Here is an 18,590-nt window from a genome sequence, read left to right on the forward strand (position 1 = left end):
CCCACTCCTCACCACGCGGATCAACCAATGAGAGGCCGCCTCAGCATCCTGGATCCGCCCCGTCCGGCCCAGTCACCTGGGTTACGAGAACACAGCAAAGCTGCTGTCGAGAAAACGCGCGTGAAACCAAGTTCTATATGTTTGGGCAGGGACGGTCTGTACGAACGAAAAAAGTGGTATTTATCAAAGCGGTGGCTGATGATAAAACTCAGCTGTACTATAGCCATCTGCTCGAGCACGTGCAGGCTCATTTACATACAGAAACGCCTCCTAAATACCTGAAAGTCCCGGTAGCCCTATGTTTCGGGCGAATGTAGCTAATGAGAAACATCACAGACGAGTTTAAATTGTCGTCAGTGAGAGCAGGATTTATGGATATGAACGAACGAATATTGTGTCTGTGCTTTACCACTGCCACACGTCTTTGCTTCTGTGGTGGGACCATGAGTGAGCCGTGCGCATGCGCCAACAGGACTTGATTATGAGTTTATCCTTGAATATACACATTTACCACATGCAATTTGTTTGCACGCCTGGTAACGAGAGATTATAAATGTACATAAATTCATATGCAGCAACAAACCCCTGCATATGAATGGTTGATAAATGAGGCACCTGGACCAGCTTCTGTGGTTTATGATACATCTCTGTTTAAAATCCTTGGCTGTCATTACCCAACATCTCACAACCTATTCGTTCAGTACCGATCACTCTCTTTCCTGATGACTGCAAGACAAAATTAGAATGGCTGTTAAATATCTAATAAGCCAAGAGAGTCAGATATTTTCTCCAGATTATTTAGACTAATTTCAGAGAAAGTTTGAGGGTAGCCAAGTCTTAACTTCCATTCTGAGATGCGACAAGTTGGAAATAATTGTAATTTTTCCCATTGTTCAGGAAGTACAAGTCTTAGTTTGTCATTTGAGGATTTTTACTTGTTAATGTCTGTCTTCATTATTTGCTTGTTTTGGTGCAACCCTTTTCAACATTTTGGACATTCTGACTAACAAACCAAATGTCAATTGAAAGTGAAATTAGTGACATAGTAGAGGAAACCATGTGTTTGTGGTATTGGGGTGTCAAAGAACACCACCATGTGGTCAGAAGGTGCTGACAACACTGATCTGGGGACAGGGTGGCAGACGAGATGCTTAAATGGACATGACATCATACAAATAATATGCACATAATAGAAGTTGTAATAACAAGTAGGTCATGAATTTAGTGTAGTGATAGTAAATATGATAAAAACAAATTTTTTAATATCTCTCTCTATTTTTGCTACTTTTAAACTGAGAGCAACTTTTCTACGTTAATAGAAATTACTCCTTTATGTTTAGAATAGAATTTAAAACCCTGCTTCTTACATATAAAGCTCTGAATGGTCAGGCTCCATCATATTTAGAAGACCTCATAGCACCATATCATCCCAGTAGACCACTTCGCTCTCAGAATGCAGGCCTACTTGTGGCTCCCAGAATTTCCAAAGGTAGAATGGGAGGTAGAGCCTTTAGCTATCAAGCTCCTCTCTTGTGGAACCAGCTCCCAGTTCGGATTCGGGAAGCAGACACCCTCTCTACTTTTAAGTCTAGGCTTAAAACATTCCTCTTTAATAAAGCATATAGTTAGTTATAGTTATGCTGCCATAGGCTTAGACTGCTTGGGGACCCACCCCCCGATGCACTGAGCTCCTCTCACCCTGCAATTGTCACCACTGTAAGTCATTAACTCTGTGTGTTCTCTCCCGTAGTTGTCTTTGTCCTTCTTTGTCCCCCTCTCTCTGTCCCTTTCTGCAGGTGTCCCCTGGCTTTGAAGCTGTGTGTCTTCCAGCATGCAGCTACTGGTCCTACCAATCTGCCCGATGTTTTGTTGTTGCTTTTGTTGCACTGTTCTTTTCTCTCTCCCCTTTCCACTCACTCCAACCGGTCGAGGCAGATGGCTGTCCACCCTGAGCCTGGTTCTGCTGGAGGTTTCTCCCGTAAAAGGAGTTTTTCCTCTCCACTGTTGCCTATAGCTTGCTCCAGGGGGAATTGTTGGGTTCTCTTTATACATCTTTATAATCTTGACTTTATTCTGTAAAGTGCCCTGAGATGACTTTGTTGTGAATTGGCGGTATATAAAGTTGAATTGAAATGTTTTTGATACTTGGTATTTATATACTGACAAGAATTTTGTTTGTCAGCAAGTATCCCGAGTCATCATAGCATCCTTGAATGAGACAATGTCACTAAGTAAATGATCACTTTACTGTAATGTTAGAATGTCTTTGTCAGCATTTTACAGTAGACAGAAGCAACACAAATAAATGAGCAATGACCAGCTTTGTTTCTGTTGATGTTCACCCCTGCAATACACAGCTCAAAAGTTACTTAGGTTAAGGAGGAAGCTCGCATTATATGAAATCTTAACTGTTTATTCAGGAGTGCACAAAAAATAGCAGTTAACATACAGTCACGGTATAGGTATTTCTTCAATTTTACAAATATTAGGAACATATATCTCAATATTCTTTTCATAAAGTATAAAATTTACATTTACCAATGAATTTGCATTGAAAAGCACCTTCAAACAAACATAACACCACTACAACAGGAAACATAGTCACACTAATATCCATCTGTTTTTCATTTCATAACTTTTGGCAATTGATTGTGCTAATGTAAAAGAGAGCTTCCTTTAAAGAATGTGTCCTTTACTGTAACTCTGACACACACTGAAGTGAAAATGCATATGTGGTCCTTCATGCTCAATCTGAAAGAATGCTGATCTTAGCATGAAATGTTGGAACAATCAGTGAGCAACACAGGCCGTTACTATAAGTGTGAAGTAGCCAACCCTGTACAAATAGCTCAGCGATGGATAATTGATCTATTACTTCAAGTAAAGCATTAAAACTGCAAACTCATTATAACTCAATTTGTTCAGGATATTTTGATCATACAAAAACTATATAGTCTACTGTATACAGTACACTTTTGCAACAGAGTCTGGAAAAAAACTGCACAAAATAACTGGAAAAAAAGGAAAAACCAAATGCAAACCAGCAAAATCTGGGCTCACAGATTAAATATGAATATCTATATGGCAATGCCAGAATGTGCTTTTAACTTTTCCACACTCGGTTGCAGAGCAAGAAACAAATGGCACGATGAAATATTACAGTATAATAAGAGCGATGTTTTTAGCACTTCAAACTTTTATCTTCATTCATCACTATCATCCAAACCCTATCAAAATGTGAATTATTATGTAACCGTATGAAACACGTGAGTGTTTTTAAGTGCTCTTCATATTTAACAACACTAGAGATTAATGGTGGGCATGGTGTCTACACTGTGGTTTAACAGCAACATCAGCATAACTGAGGACTTTATTACACACTGTATACATCACCCAGTGAAAGGCAACTAAGGAAATTCTCCAAAATCTCATTCTCCAAAATGTCAAAAGCTCATTTGTTGATGTAGGAAAATAATCAGCTGGATCCAACTGTCTGTGTCACAAAAGAAATGGATGGCAGCAAAAATATTTACAGTGTATACCAAAGAATTGAATACATTATGGTCAGTTTAGGCACTCAGAAGAGAGATTTGTCCTGTTCAAAGACTGCATCATCAACACAGTTAATGACACTGTAGACGTGCTGTGGAAAAGATATGTCTTTCCCCATATTCTTTCCATTAGTTCCCACATTGTTTCCCACAGTTTTATGTGAAACATGCTTTATGAAACAGTAATGGAAATTATCTGTGGTGCAGCGAGCTGGCTGAGTACCAACAGCCGAAAACTGATGAAAAAAATTATCCTTTAAATCCTTAAGAAAAGATAAATTGACTAAATCAAGGCTGGAATATCATCACTTCTTCAAAACTATTAAAACACACCTCACAATCACTTTGTGCTTCCTGATCTATGCACTGACATTATTGTTGTAGTTTCACATTTTAGTCTCTAAATAAACTACAACTCTTCTGTGTTTTAATAATGTATATACACTTTTAAAAAACATATTAGCAGAGCGGGAGAAAACTGATGTGTGCTTAATTGAGTTCATGCACAGGATGCAGTTAGAGTGTAATTAAAGGTCTATTACTCTGTTCCCAGTTTGGCAATTAGTTCATCACATATCTTGGTGAGCTCCTCAATCTCTTGATTCTGCAAGAGACAGAGAGAGAAAGTGTATTTAGAAACCGATGGTAAAGAAGTGGTGCCAGGGCTGAAACGTATGTCACTAAATGAACAGGAAAATGTTTGAATCTGTGCACAGAAAAAAGTTTTCTCTGAAGATTATCCATGTGTTGATATTTAATAACAATGTGTCTTTTTTTTATTTAAATTCTCAGGATGGGTTATCTTCATTTTACTCACTTTTTACTTTAATGCTTTTAGAAAGTAAAACAATGCCCCCTAGTGTTTCGGAACGTGTTAGTACAGTATGATCTATGCCTGCTTCCCTTAACTTAAGTAAAGCCTCTGCAGAGTAAAGCCATTTTCCTACCAGCCAATGCAATGAGAACAAAACAACAAAGACACTGAAAAACTAGAGAACTATTATCTTACAAGTGATGTTATCCTACAAAATTATTTCTACTGTGATAATATATGTTTACACTAACAATTTGCTCATAACACAATATTTTAACAATAGCACACTTATGTTTATATCTACCATATTTAACCAGACATTCACATTTCAAAAGGAAGTAAATTGACACCCCACAAAAGAAAAATGTTTGCAAAAAAGGATAGAAACTGAGTTAGCTGGATTATTTTTTGGCCTCACACTCTCACAGTTAAACACATTGAAATCCCGTTGACAAGCAGCATACCTTTTGAAGAACAGCTCTTTCAAGTGATTCCACCTTCATCTGCTCCTTTCTAAGGCTGGCGCTGAATGCGACGCTCTCAGCATTGGCCTTGGCACGTACCTGCGCTATGTCTTCATTAGCCCTGTTAGTCAGGAAGAGATGTCACAAAAATTACCACAATGCACCTTAAGGTCCAAAATATTTTCAAGATTAAAAGCCTTTTTGATTATTAAAGTGAACACTTACTTGTCCAGTTTCTCCTCAGCGTGCACTTTTAGGGTTTGATAGCGTTGTTCCTCCTGTTTAATCCGCATCAGATAATCCTGTGCACACTTCTTAAGCACCTCTTCATTCTGGGGAGATACGTGTAGAGTATATTTAGTAATCTGGCTTTTGATCCAACACACAGTTGGACACCAGTGGACGAGGTTCATGGATACACTGACCTTCTTGAAACCCTCTAGGACCCCCTTCATGTTCTCGTACCTCCTGAAGAGGTCAGCGAAGGAGCGCTCCACTGAGTTGAGGTCAGCCAGGGCCTGGTCCCTTTCTAAGGTCAACTGTCTGACAGACTTAGTACAAGATATAGTCTTCTCCTGCTGCTGATCCTCTGAAAAAGAATAATAAGAAATGAGAAAGGTTTTTTATGCACACCACAACACCAAACTTAACTGATCACTGGTTGCATGGATAATACTTTCAACAAGATTTCAATTGTTGATAATTCATGCCCTCTGGTTTTAAAGCTGTAAATTAGTCATAGTTCTCGGCTTTATGGGTGTTGAAATGCATGCTGTGTGTTGGACTCTTAGCCCTTTTCATACACACAAGTAACCCCAGGTGTATGACAATTATCCAGCATATAGAAACAGGGGCTAAATAATGAAATGTGTATAACTGACCAGCTATGTAACCTAAAACTGACCTCAGTACAAATGACCATGATTTTCACCAGCTGCAGACCAGACTGAAGGCTAAACTGTTGGGGAGTAACTGAGTACATTCCAAGTATAAATTCCTTATGTTGTTTGAAATATATACATATACAATATATTGCAAACAAACAAAAACCACAATCAATTTGAATTCTATTTTATATCTTTAATGAAGAAGGACTTTGGATTCTAGACTTTTGAGTATTGTTACATTGCGGTGTTGGCACTTTTATTTAAGTAAATGATATGAGTATTTCTACCACAGATGAAGTCAGAAAACCCAAATCAAGAGTTAAGCATCCAGGGGGCCACACACAGCTAACTTGTGTGAAAACACAACCACCAGGTGGCAGTAACTTACCGATCATCTGTGCAACTGTCTTCTCATATTCTGCAACAATTTTCCTGTCAAGAAAAGAAAGAAAATTAAGCAGTTCTCTCAACTGTTCATACTATTATTAACGGTGAAATGTTTTGCAGGCAGGAACTTCAAGAGTAACAGTGAAGCTTCATACCTCATCTCAAAAACCTCTGCTCTGCTCTCCTCATACTTTCTCTTCCACTCATTGACCTCAATCTCTTTGGTGATGATCTAATTGGCCATAAAGACAAACAAAATAAATTGATGTGTTGGGCATTAAAAGACCCACAGACTTTACTGGGTCTATGGGAGGGTCATACCTCTTCTCGGATCAGAGTGAGCACTGCAGCCTTGTCCATCTCACTCAGAGGTATGTTGTCCTCTGTCAGGGCTGCTGTGTCTGTGGCCTCGCTGCTGGTCAAGTTTTTTGTTTCCTTCATTGATATCTCACTCTGTGATATATGCAGAAAACAAAGTGTGTACAGCAGGTCAAGACAACAACACAGGCTAATTGTATGTATGAAAAAAAAAACAATTCTTGCTAATTAGTCAGTTTCTAATTGTAATGAAAATACAAGCCAGTCATGTTTAAATGCTCATAATGTTCCCCACCGCCACCCCCATTCTTCACTTACTATATCATCTTTCAGACTGCAGGTGTCCTTCTTTTCCAGGTTATCTGTCGTCTTGGTCTTGGGAACTTTAAGGAAAAATGATCACACATAATGCAGTATAAACACAACACTAACGGCAATGGATACTGTCCTTAATTACCCATATTTAAATTACAAACAATACACAAATTTAAATAATGGATTTGCTGAATATAAAAATATACTTTAACATCAACATCAAGATTAACGGAACTTTTAAAAAATCTAGTTGAAATTAAAATTGTCCTTTTTCCATGATGAAAAAGTCACTGGTGCTGCACATGGCACCAGTCTAATCATGGTGCACAACTGTACAAAACACTTGTTTCCCATAGAAATGAATATGACTTTCTCATGTCAGGATAAGGTTTTGCTTAAGGCCTCCAATACTCTGACAGTTCTCTCTTCTTGTTCACATTTTCTAGTCCATCCTGGTGCTTATAGTTACATGTCTCTGGTCATGTTTACTTTCTTGACAGCTCACACATGCTATGAACTAAAACAATCTTTCATTTATAACTGCTGACCGTACTAGATCACAAACTTATTAAGACATATTATGGCTTTGGAAAGAATAATTTACTCTGCTAGTGTTGTTTATGTCATGCAAACACCTTCCTTTTCATGAACATATAAGTCAGCTGATTTTTTTCACAAAGTGTTGAATCAACTTGTTATCCCGATGATAACAAGTTGCAGAAGCAACTAATTTCCAATACTTGCAATACTGTGAGTAAATTCTCCGTTTAACGAAAAATTTATTTAATTTCATTTTGATTTTATTATTTATGTATCTCTCTATCTATAAGACTAAGGCTTTACCTTTTCAAATCAGTCAAACAAGACAAGACAAAACATCTTATATAATACACAGCAAAGAGAGCCTGAATCCAAATGAGAAACATACCATCCGAAACAGATACATCATTAACAGGCTGTTTTCCCCCTGGTGCTTTAAGTTTGTCTGTGTGGTCATCTGTTGTCTGACCCATGATGCTGGTAGAAGCCAACTTCTCTTCATCTGTGGCGTGATGAACTCGCTGAGTGATCTCTGGAGTCTGAACCACCACCTCATCCTCCTCCTGGGGACAAAGAAGAAAAGAGTCACATTTCTATTTGATACTTTGATATCCACATACTACAATATCTACATTAAAAAGTATCTTAACATAGTTTGGAGGTTTAACAGTGCAAATACCACTGAGGTTTGAATTTAATTTTTTCATAAATTTTATAAAAAAATGTCAGTCCAAGTGCAGTGCATTACTTAAGACAGTAATGCACAGACTAAGAGCTAAACGTATACTAAACAGCAGACTAATGTTTGACTGCAAAATGATACGTCTTGGATCTGTCACCATGCCAAGGCTGCACTGCAATGCTGGAGACATTGCTGATGCTTCTGTCCAAAGGTGTGTGTGTGTATGTGTGTGTGCGCGCGCGTGTGTGTGTGTAAAGAAGTGTGGCCAAGAGGTTAGACAGCGGCTGAATAATCAACAGCGCAGTGTCACTGCAGTAACCTATAGCATTTCACATGACATCACACTCACATACAAAAATACACACATTACCTGGTTACACACATCAAGCACCAAGGACTGGCTTTCATCATATTTCTGTAATTTACAGGAATTCCTACAAGACAAGCACAAAATGACAATACAGGAGTTACGACGTATAGAAATATGACTACCCTAACGTGTTTACTAGTTCTTCATCCATAAAGCTGCAAGCATTTCTATGCCTTGTTTCATAGCCCTAGATCAAATAAGGTGCAGCCACATATATGTATAATCATACTGGCGCTGCCGAACTTCTGGAGGGATCACAGAACACAGCATGAGACCCACGAAACTTGGTTTGAAACCAAGGATGACCTTTATTTTCTTTACAATGCTACAACTGTCATTTCTGACACAGCACATGCCATAAAGGTACTAAATAATGGCATAATGAGAAGCGAGCATGCATGAAAGAAAGAGAGCATCAGTAGTGATAGTACTTACAACAGAAAACAGAGAAACTTGACTTGTTCAGATGTCCTGAGGCCAAGAGAAGTGGACGAAAGCAGAGATTGGAGGTTGCATAACAGACAAGAGGAAGGATGAAGAATGAGGGGGATACAGCAAAGGAATGAGAGGATTAAATAAGGGAACATAGAAGAGGGGGAATAGACAAAGAAGAGCGAGTAACTTAAGGTGCTCTGCTTAGGATGTAAAGACACTCAGCAGTTTAATGTTTAAGCAGAAACACGGGATGAAGAAAGCTGAAAGTAGTCCAACCACTGCAGCTACAAGCTCGTTTAACAGCCTATATAACCTGTTTGGGAATTGCATCAATGGTCAGTATGCAGTGTTAAATGTGTGGTGTGCGTTCAAAGCATTGTTTTGCATCCAACCACTAGCAGAAGAAAAAAATAAACGTGCAAGCAAAGTGTAATGACTCTAAACCCGAAATCATATCCAGTGAAAGTTCTATTTTTACTTTTTAACTACTGGGACAAGAAATAGGGGCGGCTGTAGCTCAGTTGGTAAAGTGGTCATCCACAGACCACAGATCTCCCGTGGTCAGTGGTTCAATCCCCGGGCGAGGTGTCTCTGGGCAAGACACTGAACTCCTAAAAGCCCATCCCCAGCTGTGCAGTGCCGGTCCAAGTACGCTCCGGTAGAAATTGAGGAGAGTTGCTTCAGGAAGGGCATCTGGTTTAAAAACTGTGCCAAATCCACATGCGGACAATGAGGTGACCTTGAACTCACGGGAAAAGCCGAAAGGACAAAAAAAAACTACCGGCACAAGAAATGAAGATGACAACCATATAGTTGTGTATTTATCTGATAACTTACGTGATTGTCCTCTCTTTGTTTTTCTTGGGAATTTGCTTCACTTTCTTCTCCCCTGCTGGGTGCACTGCTTTCTGTTTGCTTCCATCTTTTACTTTGTTTGCTGGCTTACCAGCACTACTGGAGGATTCTTCAGTGCTCAGGCTTTTGGAGGGTTTAAAAGGATCCTCAGCGTCATCACAATGTTCTGGGTCAAAGCTGTAAGAACCCTTAGAGAGCACTGGAGAGCTGCTTATTTTGCTATTGCTACCAAAAGGATTGAAATTTGGATCATCCCACTGATTGGGATCAAAGTTATATGATCCTGTCTTAGGAATAGGAACATCGTCAAGGTTTAAGGGAGCAAAACAGTCTGAAACTGGCAAACTAGTCTCTGCCACTGCATCTGAAATAAGTTCTGATATTGATTGGGAAATTGGTTCTGACACTGATTGAGACTCTATTTCTGACACTATGGGTTCTGGTGCAGGTTTGCATGAAGCCTCTGATACTTTGACCTTCTGCTTCCTAACCGTGGTTTTTCTGACTGTTTTCCTACCACCTAATTTCTGCAGAGGTGGCTTGCTGACCGTCCCCTCATCCAGACTAAACTCTAACATCACAGGTTTTGCCTCTGATGAGCACTTCATCATCTCTGTTTCAGCTGGAGCTGCTGAGCTGGACTCACACACAGGCAATGAGCTGCCAAGTGGCTCAAGTCTTGAGAGAGAGTTGGGGCCACATGGTGGGGGGGAATTCTGAATTTTTGATCCTCCACTGGTGAAAGGGTTGAAGCTGCTGTCCATTTGGTCCAGGTCAAATTTGTATGCGGCCTTAGGAACAGCAATGTCTTGTTCCTCATTTGTTTGAGCAGACTCATCCAGTGAGGCATCTATATTTAGAGATGGGGGCTTAGATTTCTTAGCATTAATCTTTTGAGCAGGTTCTGTCTGGTTGGGAAGGCCATTGCAGTCTGGCTCTGCTTCAGCAAAACATTTCTCTTCAGGAGGATCAGGAGCTGAGAAGGCTTCAGGTTCACTGCTATAAATTGAGTCTGGTTGTGGTATTGGTGCAAAAACTGGAGCTGGAGTCAGATCCAGGATGGGATCTGTAACTAGGATGGAGGTTGGAGCTGGTTTGCTGGTTTTAGTCTTGCAAGTAGGCTCTGTCTGGTTAGGAAGGTCATTGTACTCTGATTCTAGCTGAGCAATAAGTTTCTCCTCTGGAGGATCAAGAGATGAGAAGACTCCAAGTCTACTGGTCTGAGCTGAGTCTGGTTCTGGGGATGGAGCAGGAGTTGAAGCAGGAGTCAGATCCAGGACAGGATCTGAGACTAGGATGGGGGCTGGAGCTTGGGATGGCTCAGAGGATGGCACTGTGCATTTGTCCACATCAGGACTCATCTTCATTAAGGAAGAATCAGGAGCAGACATAGAGCCCAGTGCTTCTGGGTGATACTTCATTTGTTCTGCTTCCCGTGTCGGCACATGTATTTCCAGCGTGCCACCCATGGGGACAACAGGCTCATCCTGACCCATTCTGTGGGTAAGCAAAATATCCTGGTCCTCAACAGGAGCAGTCACTATCAGGTGCTCATCCTGATCCAAGTCTAAGAAGAAATGAGAGAAAACACACCAGGATTAACAATGAAACCAACGCAAAATGCAACAATTTAAACTGCACACGTAGCTCTGTTACCAATAACAATTTCCCAAGTCTCTACTATACTCAGATGAACTTGATATCTGATTGGCTCTTTGAAAGCAGGTTGCTAGCCAGCCAGCTGTTCCAATTGCTGCTGTTGCCATGGCAATGTCTTACTATGAGGGCTAAACCAAACCAAAAAGTAGTGCAATGAAAATACAAATGAAAAGAGACATTGTCTATGTGGTGTTTTGTATTTAGGGTTGAGGAGAGTAATTACTATGGTGTAATAGCCTCCAGGGGCCTCTTTTGACACATCAACATATTTCAGTATGCCTGTCATACTTACCATATCCATGAAATATTATGTTGCTAGGAGACTAGTACAGCCTGCTGAGTTTCTACCTATTTACCACATTGCAATCTTGCAATCCAACATGACAAAACAATAATCCAGTGTTTTCATACAGAAACCCTTATATATTTGTTTTTCATTCTTCTGTTATTATAGAGTCAGAACATGTCACAGCAAGGACAAAATCTGCCATCTGCTGTGTCTGTTAGTACTAATACAAAATCTAGAGGCCTGATTTGACTAATAAAGTATATGTTTTGCATTTATTTTTGTTGGAAAGTATGCAAAGCAATGCAAATTATGCAGCTGTTAGCATGACTAGTTTAAGGTAAGGTCTCTTTTTGACTGTGATGAAGTCTTCAGTTGTCTATTAAATATTTATAAACTGTCACTGTGTACAGCAGATGCAGTAATGTAAACCCAGGACAGGGAGACACAAACACAGTCATCAGCATGTTTACATCCAGAGACATTTCTAAAGGCAGTTTAAAAATTGCCAGGACTCAAACATCCTCCCACAATAGCTGCAGGAAGAGGTGTTTGTTGTTCAAACAAAAGTGAGCTCCCTCCTCGCTCCATGATGACTAAACTTTGCAACGTAAACTTTTGGAAAATGTTGCTGGGGCTGTTTTGCAGGAAATAATTTTTCATATCAAAACACCTCACAAAGCATGCAGGGGCTCCTGAAAATTCTACTTAACAAAAGCCCTGCATGATGATTTCAGCCTGTTAACAAGCTTTGCTCAGTCACTCCCTCATTGTGTTCTCTATCAGTGAGCAATACAAAACAGGGTGAACCAAGGCTTTTGTTTCACCTGTTGAATTCCAGAGATAAGGCGATTCCCACACTCTCCTACTGGCTCCTCCTCTTACTGAGTCAAATGACAAGGACAGCACTTCCGTCTTCATCACACCCAAAACCCCTACGCAGTGTGCATTCAAGCTTACATACCAGTCACACAGGACATGTTGCACTGCCTTCTTAAGTTTTAGGTAACTTGAATATTCACTAGTCATGATGGTCTTGATTAAAACATGAGGTAAATTTGGCTTTAAAGTGGAAAAGTACTCAAAAGGGACATTCCTGAGACAGTCAGACAGCATATGTATCCAATTACTCTGGCATGGTGAACTCGATACACCATGGAGACAGTTCAGACAGAAAAGTAGAATTCAAATGATGATTTAGATGCCACGTGTTTTCTTTCAGTTGATCATGAAGACAAGCACGTGCACACATTTGATGTTTGAACATTTAGACAAGATCAAAAGACTCTTGTTTCCATGGCAACAACAGGGAGGGACAGTGCATGTGCTGTGTAGTTGGAGAGGCAATTCTTCTGATCTGTTCAATATTTGTAATATTAATAGGAAGTTTTGTCTACCCGCAGGTTTTAGTGTAGCTTGTTCACATCTTGGTTGTCTTGTGCTGGCTGCTTCACCTTGTCTTTCTGCATCTTATCAATTGTATGCTCAGTAGTGGCCTCACCTGTTTTGCCTGCATCTGCGTTGTTGTTCTCCAGCTCTCCTGGGATGGTAAGAGGGGTACGGACAGGAGTTGCAGCTTCTGGAGTGTCAAAATGACCCTCTGAGTCAGAGCTATGGTAATCAGAGAGAAAGGGAGCATGAACTTCCCAAACATACAAAACACAAGAAGAAAGAAACATCATTACATAACTGAGGAGTAGTGCTCATTTTACAAACACCGATAGCAGGAGATATGAGCAAAAAGGTGAAACATGATGCTGTTTCACCTTTTTGCGAGAGGAGTATAAACAGAACTGCACTAACTGCATGGTGCAATATATGGATAATATAAGCACAAATTTAATTCTTTAATTCTGCTGCTTTGCATATACATTAAAACAATCTGTTATTTCATTCCAGATACTAAAAGATTCATGGCTTCATATTGGAAGGTCTTAAACTTAGCTGTTTCGGATTTAAGTCTGAGTAATGTAATCACACACAATGTTCAGCAATGAGTTGAATGTACTGTACTTTTAATACTTTACTGTCCAAACTTATAGTACCAACTTTCTGGTCCATTCCAGTGAAGGGGAGAGAGTAAAATAAAAGATATACAGAGGAAGAGGAAGTAGGGCAGTCTAACATTTCCTGTTACATTGTAAACACCACACAGCGCAAAGACTGTTAAACTATAAATCATTTGCTTCATTTTAAATCAACGTAAAAACTGAACCTAAAGAAAATGTGCAATAGGTTTACGGTATGTTGACTTTTTCACACCAGCTTGTGATTTGAACATTGCGGAACAACCGCATTGAAATTGATCTGATCAGTTCAGGAAGCTACATCACTACCTATAGCAGAGACTGACGTTACTCTAGTTTAATAACTACACTAATTGCACCATAGGCTGGTACTACAGTGTATTTAAAAAAAGTTGTGGGGAAGTCTGAAATTCAATACAGAAAAAGAAGCTGTAAGTTGTTGGATTGCTAAAAAATACAATTTTCAAAACCAACATGAGGTGCATGGACAGCAAGGCCACAATACCTCGAGCATGTGTCTCGTGTGAGTGGTTACATCATTATACTACACTGTATCTGACTGCAGTGCTTGGAGTGTGTGCTATCTCTGTCAAGCAACAGAAATGGGTGAGGGTGTGAAAAACATTTAGTTCAAACTCACAGTCACCAGAAACCAGAAAACCAGAAATATGTTAGAGCTGCATGGCAACAAACAACGTTTAAAATGCCCACGCAGAAAAACACAACAGATATGTTTATTCCCCTCACTTCCTCTGCCTATTTCATCTGACTTTCTTATTATTAGAGATGCCTCATCCTCAGGTGGACACACACATACATGAAAATGTAAAAATGCCCCCTCCTCCTGTCCAGACAGTGTGAAACACAGTGTCAGTAGTCTCTGGGTTCCAGCACAACACTTGCCTGCAGCCTTGAGAGCTCTCCTCCTCCACCTCTTCCTCTCCTCTCTCTCCACGTTGCTTCCCCTCCTCACTGGCCTCCTGCCCCTCTTCATCATTTCCCTCTCCCTCTCCCCCTCGCACCGCCGTCCACGTCCATTTGGCCCAGGACACAGGTGAGAGCCAAGACATCTCTCCACAACCCTGTGTTGACTGATAGCCAAGGACAAGATTCCAGCACTCAACTGATCCTTTTCTGTGAGTTTCCTCTTCAGATTTCCACTGCCAACAGCCGTCACATCTTTCCACAGAGCTTCTCACTTCACATGATTTCCCAGTTTTACATGGAAGGAAGGACACAATTCTTTTCCGCTCTTCTATTTGTACATTTTCAGTCCTAAAATGGTAAAGATTTAAGCAGCTTTCTCTTCTCCTTTTTTCTCGTCACGAGCTCTTTCCCCTTTGCCTTAGTGGCAGAACACCACAGCTATGATCAGCTGGCTTCCAAAATGCTCTTCTCTCTTCTTTCCTCTTCTGAACCCCCCTCCAGTTTCTTCCCTCCTCATCGGGCCAGTCCACTAACAGAAAATGCAGAAGGGGGTGGCAGGAAGCCTGAATTCAGCGTTTCTGCTTTCAACTACAGGACTTCCCCTGTGGTTGGAGAATGGTATGTCCCTATCAGGCTGCTCTTGCACTCTGAAGCAGAAAGAAGGAGTCAGAAAACAAACACAGTAGGAGGAGGTGGAGTTGGGGCTTCACATTTTATAGCCCAGAGAGAGGATAGGAATGTGGGGCTGGATCTTAAAAGCCTACTTTGCTCCCCCAGGCTGCTTAACAGTTAACTTTGGTTCTCAGCCTATAGAAGGCAGGCATGCATGACCAGGGCAACCAGTTCTATTGGATAGCCTCAGGAGATCTACCTGGTTGGATTCAATTTGTCTAAGGTATTAGCTCACACCAGTAAACTGGCACGAGTATGTATGCACTCATGTATGGATGGTAAAAAACCCACTGCAGCATCTGATACAGCTACATATCACATGAACTGTGTCTATAATACCTTAACAGCACAAGCAGTTGTTCTCTACTGTAGATGAATAATGCTGTTTAAAAACCAAACACAATCCCCAATGGAGGACAAATAGAAAGAAAAACAATATGGGGTACGTAGGATATTATAAATGCTTAATGAGGGTTAGAAGTAGTAATTACAGTGAGATACAAATCAACAAAAGTGCACAAGATTTAGTTGAATTTAGAGCAAATTCAACTACCAGTCCCTCACTAAAAAACGATTTTTAAATCTAAAACAAAACACATTCAGCTTATTTGCTAAAAGTTCGTGATTTTTAAAAAAAGTCTGCCTAAGGACAGTAATCCTGCCTCCTCTTAAAGAGATCCCCTAATAAAACTATTGCACTGTAAGAGACGGAGTACTCTTTTTTTGCACAAAATTAAGAACTCATCCTGTAGCTTTGCAGGAACACACTGTGGGGGTGTGGAACACAGAGAGGGACTTTAACAATGAAATGGTCCAATACAGAAGAAACGTAAAGAGGAAGAATATCTACGACCACACTCTGTACAAACACACAAGTCAATATTCCATAGGATACACTTAAAAATATGTATCTTAATGTAATATCTTTTAATTAGCATGTTAGGTAGTAAAACTAAATTATTTTTCAGTCTCTTGTATTCTGACATAGACAAAGTTTATATTAAAAGAGTAACAGCACATGTAAGTTGAAATGCACCAAAGACGCCCTGCTCTTAAATAAAACCCGAAATGAATTTTCAGCCAGTGGTTTAGTTATAAATCAGTACCTTTTGAAGTACACATGCATAGTATATTGTTTGTTTGTTTTTTGCCGTTGCACAAATGGATCTTCTGTTCACTGGTTTCTGCTCCAGCGTCAAAAGCACAAGGGTTTGGCTTGTCCATGGACCAGCTAAACTCCTCCCAAATCCCCATAAAGCAGCAGAGACACATGTGCCTCAATCAGCTTCAGAGTTTCCACATTCGACTGGAAAGGTTCAAACCTATGGCTGAGTCGAGGCCGAAGTAGATCCAAGCATGCAGCAGATTAAGAACAGAGAATGAGCATAACTTTTTTTGTCAGTAAAAGTGGTGACTCACAAAAGCAACGGGCTCTCATGAACAAAATATGCATATATGGTCAATAATAATAATAATAATGGATGATCACTTAAGTCAAATTTAGTTAAACAAGGAACCTTAAAATTATATTTGCTGTGGTGTGTTTTCTGTTATTTTTCTACAAAAAACTCACATCTGGTACTGGAAAAGCATTACATTTTGTTACCATGGATTTATTGTTTCTTTCAAATGATGGCCAGGGAAGTAAGTGGTTTCTCTCACATTCTCTAACAATGACAATGTTTCATTTTTCAAAACAAGATTAATCTCTGTATATCCTCATCTTTCCTTCTCCTTCAACCACAAACTGCCAGTTATATTTAGTTGTAGCGCTTATTTCAGTCTAAAAATGGCATTATAAACATCAGTAGGTAGCGTGCGACAGCTGTGTTTCTCCAAATCAAAGACCACCCCATATTTAAATGCTGCTCTACTGCCACCACAGCCACCAGAGCTCCTGCCAAGACTCGCCACTTACATCTTAACATAACTCAGATTTCAAACACAGTTGGAGGAACCTGCAAGGCGTTCTGAGAAAGTCACAAGGAAGGAAAAACTATCAGGCCCTTCCAACCTATTGTTGAGTTTGGCTCAGTTGACAGAGCAGCTCTAATTGTGACTGTCTCAATACAAATATGCATTTGTGTATAGCCTCCCTCTTGCTCTGAAAAAGCTGCTTTTTAACATTGAACTGAAATACCTGAAAGAATGCAGAGTTTTAGCACACAATACATTTACATGATGCATGCTATTGGTTTCACACTCTAGACACAGATAGAGGCGGTGTTTCAAATTTAGAGGACAATAGCGGAGCCACAGCATTTATATAACAGCTCTTCCTCTTGAGCCCAAAATAAATGTAGACACACTGATAGATGGCCTGGTCTTGCCAAGATTCAACAAACTAAGTGAAGGCTTCAGACATTCCCAGAAACGGAAAAATGTAAAAAGAATTGCGGAGAAAGGGAAGAGGGCAAAAACAAAAGAGCGGAAGTCAAAATGGGAATACATGAATATTTTTGTGTGTGATTTAAAAACCAAGAAGAGCCATGAAGGACAAGCAGAGCAGGGCAAACAGTAGTCCTGACATTTACCTTATCCCCACAATGTGGAAAACTAACATACCAGCTCTCAAAGACCAAATATAGGCAGCTGTGAAAAGAAAACTAGTAGCTTAAAACTAGCATCAACTGTAGCGTTGGCCTTTAGAAACTACAGCAACATATTGCTGCCACCATGAGAACTTTTTATTTTACTACAAGAAAACTGTCTTGTTTTAACCAGAAACGTATCTCATTATAATGAGAAAACTTTCACGTTTAATAAGAAAATGGATGTCCTTTTAAAGGGATGATTATTTGAATTACTGTATGTAGTGGACCTGTCCTCAAAGCTGCTGCTATTGTTACTGACATGGATCCACGTGAACATTTGAATGTACTGAGTAAGTCTTACTTTGTATTAGGCCTAACACATAATGAAATTCTGCTTTCACTAAGCAACATAGTTAATGTTGTTATTAGCATTTGCACACTCCAAAGGACACTGTCAACTCTATCTGTGAAAGAATCAAAGTGACAATCAAAATCTACTGGTGGGGTTTTTATTCATGGGAGAGCCTCAGACTCATGGGAAACTACAAGGATATAAGCTCCAACACCTGAGGAGTATACAATAAGTTGTGACCCAGGATACAGTTAATCAGTTCATCCAATAGGGAAAAACAATCTGTTTGATAATATGTAAAGTTCATAGGGTATTGTACTGATATATGACCTATGCACCAGTATATACACATCCTGCTGAGCCACCAAAGATAAAAGATTCAGTTTGGTTGCTTATTTGACACGTAATAGCCTAATTTTAAAAGGTAAAAGGTATGTAATTTAAAAAAAAATCAGTGGGGCAACACAGGTAAAAGATCAAATCAGTGTTTCTGGTATAGTCGCTATGACAAACTA

The 18,590-nt window shown here is 39.8% G+C and overlaps 1 protein-coding gene across 4 annotated transcripts in view; it reads right to left on the reverse strand.

The window, feature by feature from the left end:
* Window positions 1-2,465: 2,465 nt before the first annotated feature.
* tacc1 (transforming, acidic coiled-coil containing protein 1) overlaps window positions 2,466-18,590 on the reverse strand; it is a 29,370-nt gene continuing 13,245 nt past the window's right edge. For 2 of the 4 annotated variants that reach the window (XM_067504177.1, XM_067504176.1), the window contains exons 2-14: window positions 13,065-13,174; window positions 9,601-11,185; window positions 8,764-8,799; window positions 8,329-8,392; window positions 7,665-7,839; window positions 6,740-6,804; window positions 6,425-6,556; window positions 6,259-6,335; window positions 6,105-6,148; window positions 5,255-5,418; window positions 5,055-5,161; window positions 4,830-4,950; window positions 2,466-4,155 (exon numbers count right to left, since the gene is read on the reverse strand). In XM_067504177.1, the coding sequence (XP_067360278.1) occupies window positions 4,090-4,155; window positions 4,830-4,950; window positions 5,055-5,161; window positions 5,255-5,418; window positions 6,105-6,148; window positions 6,259-6,335; window positions 6,425-6,556; window positions 6,740-6,804; window positions 7,665-7,839; window positions 8,329-8,392; window positions 8,764-8,799; window positions 9,601-11,114 (2,565 nt within the window). In that variant the 5' untranslated portion in view covers window positions 11,115-11,185; window positions 13,065-13,174 and the 3' untranslated portion in view covers window positions 2,466-4,089. Of the gene's footprint in view, window positions 4,156-4,829; window positions 4,951-5,054; window positions 5,162-5,254; window positions 5,419-6,104; window positions 6,149-6,258; window positions 6,336-6,424; window positions 6,557-6,739; window positions 6,805-7,664; window positions 7,840-8,328; window positions 8,393-8,763; window positions 8,800-9,600; window positions 11,186-13,064; window positions 13,175-14,493; window positions 15,117-18,590 lie in introns of those variants that run through there. The other 2 variants (XM_067504174.1, XM_067504175.1) reach the window with 2 other exon arrangements.

Source organism: Channa argus, chromosome 5 (assembly GCF_033026475.1).
Source record: "Channa argus isolate prfri chromosome 5, Channa argus male v1.0, whole genome shotgun sequence".
Lineage (NCBI taxonomy): Eukaryota > Metazoa > Chordata > Actinopteri > Anabantiformes > Channidae > Channa > Channa argus.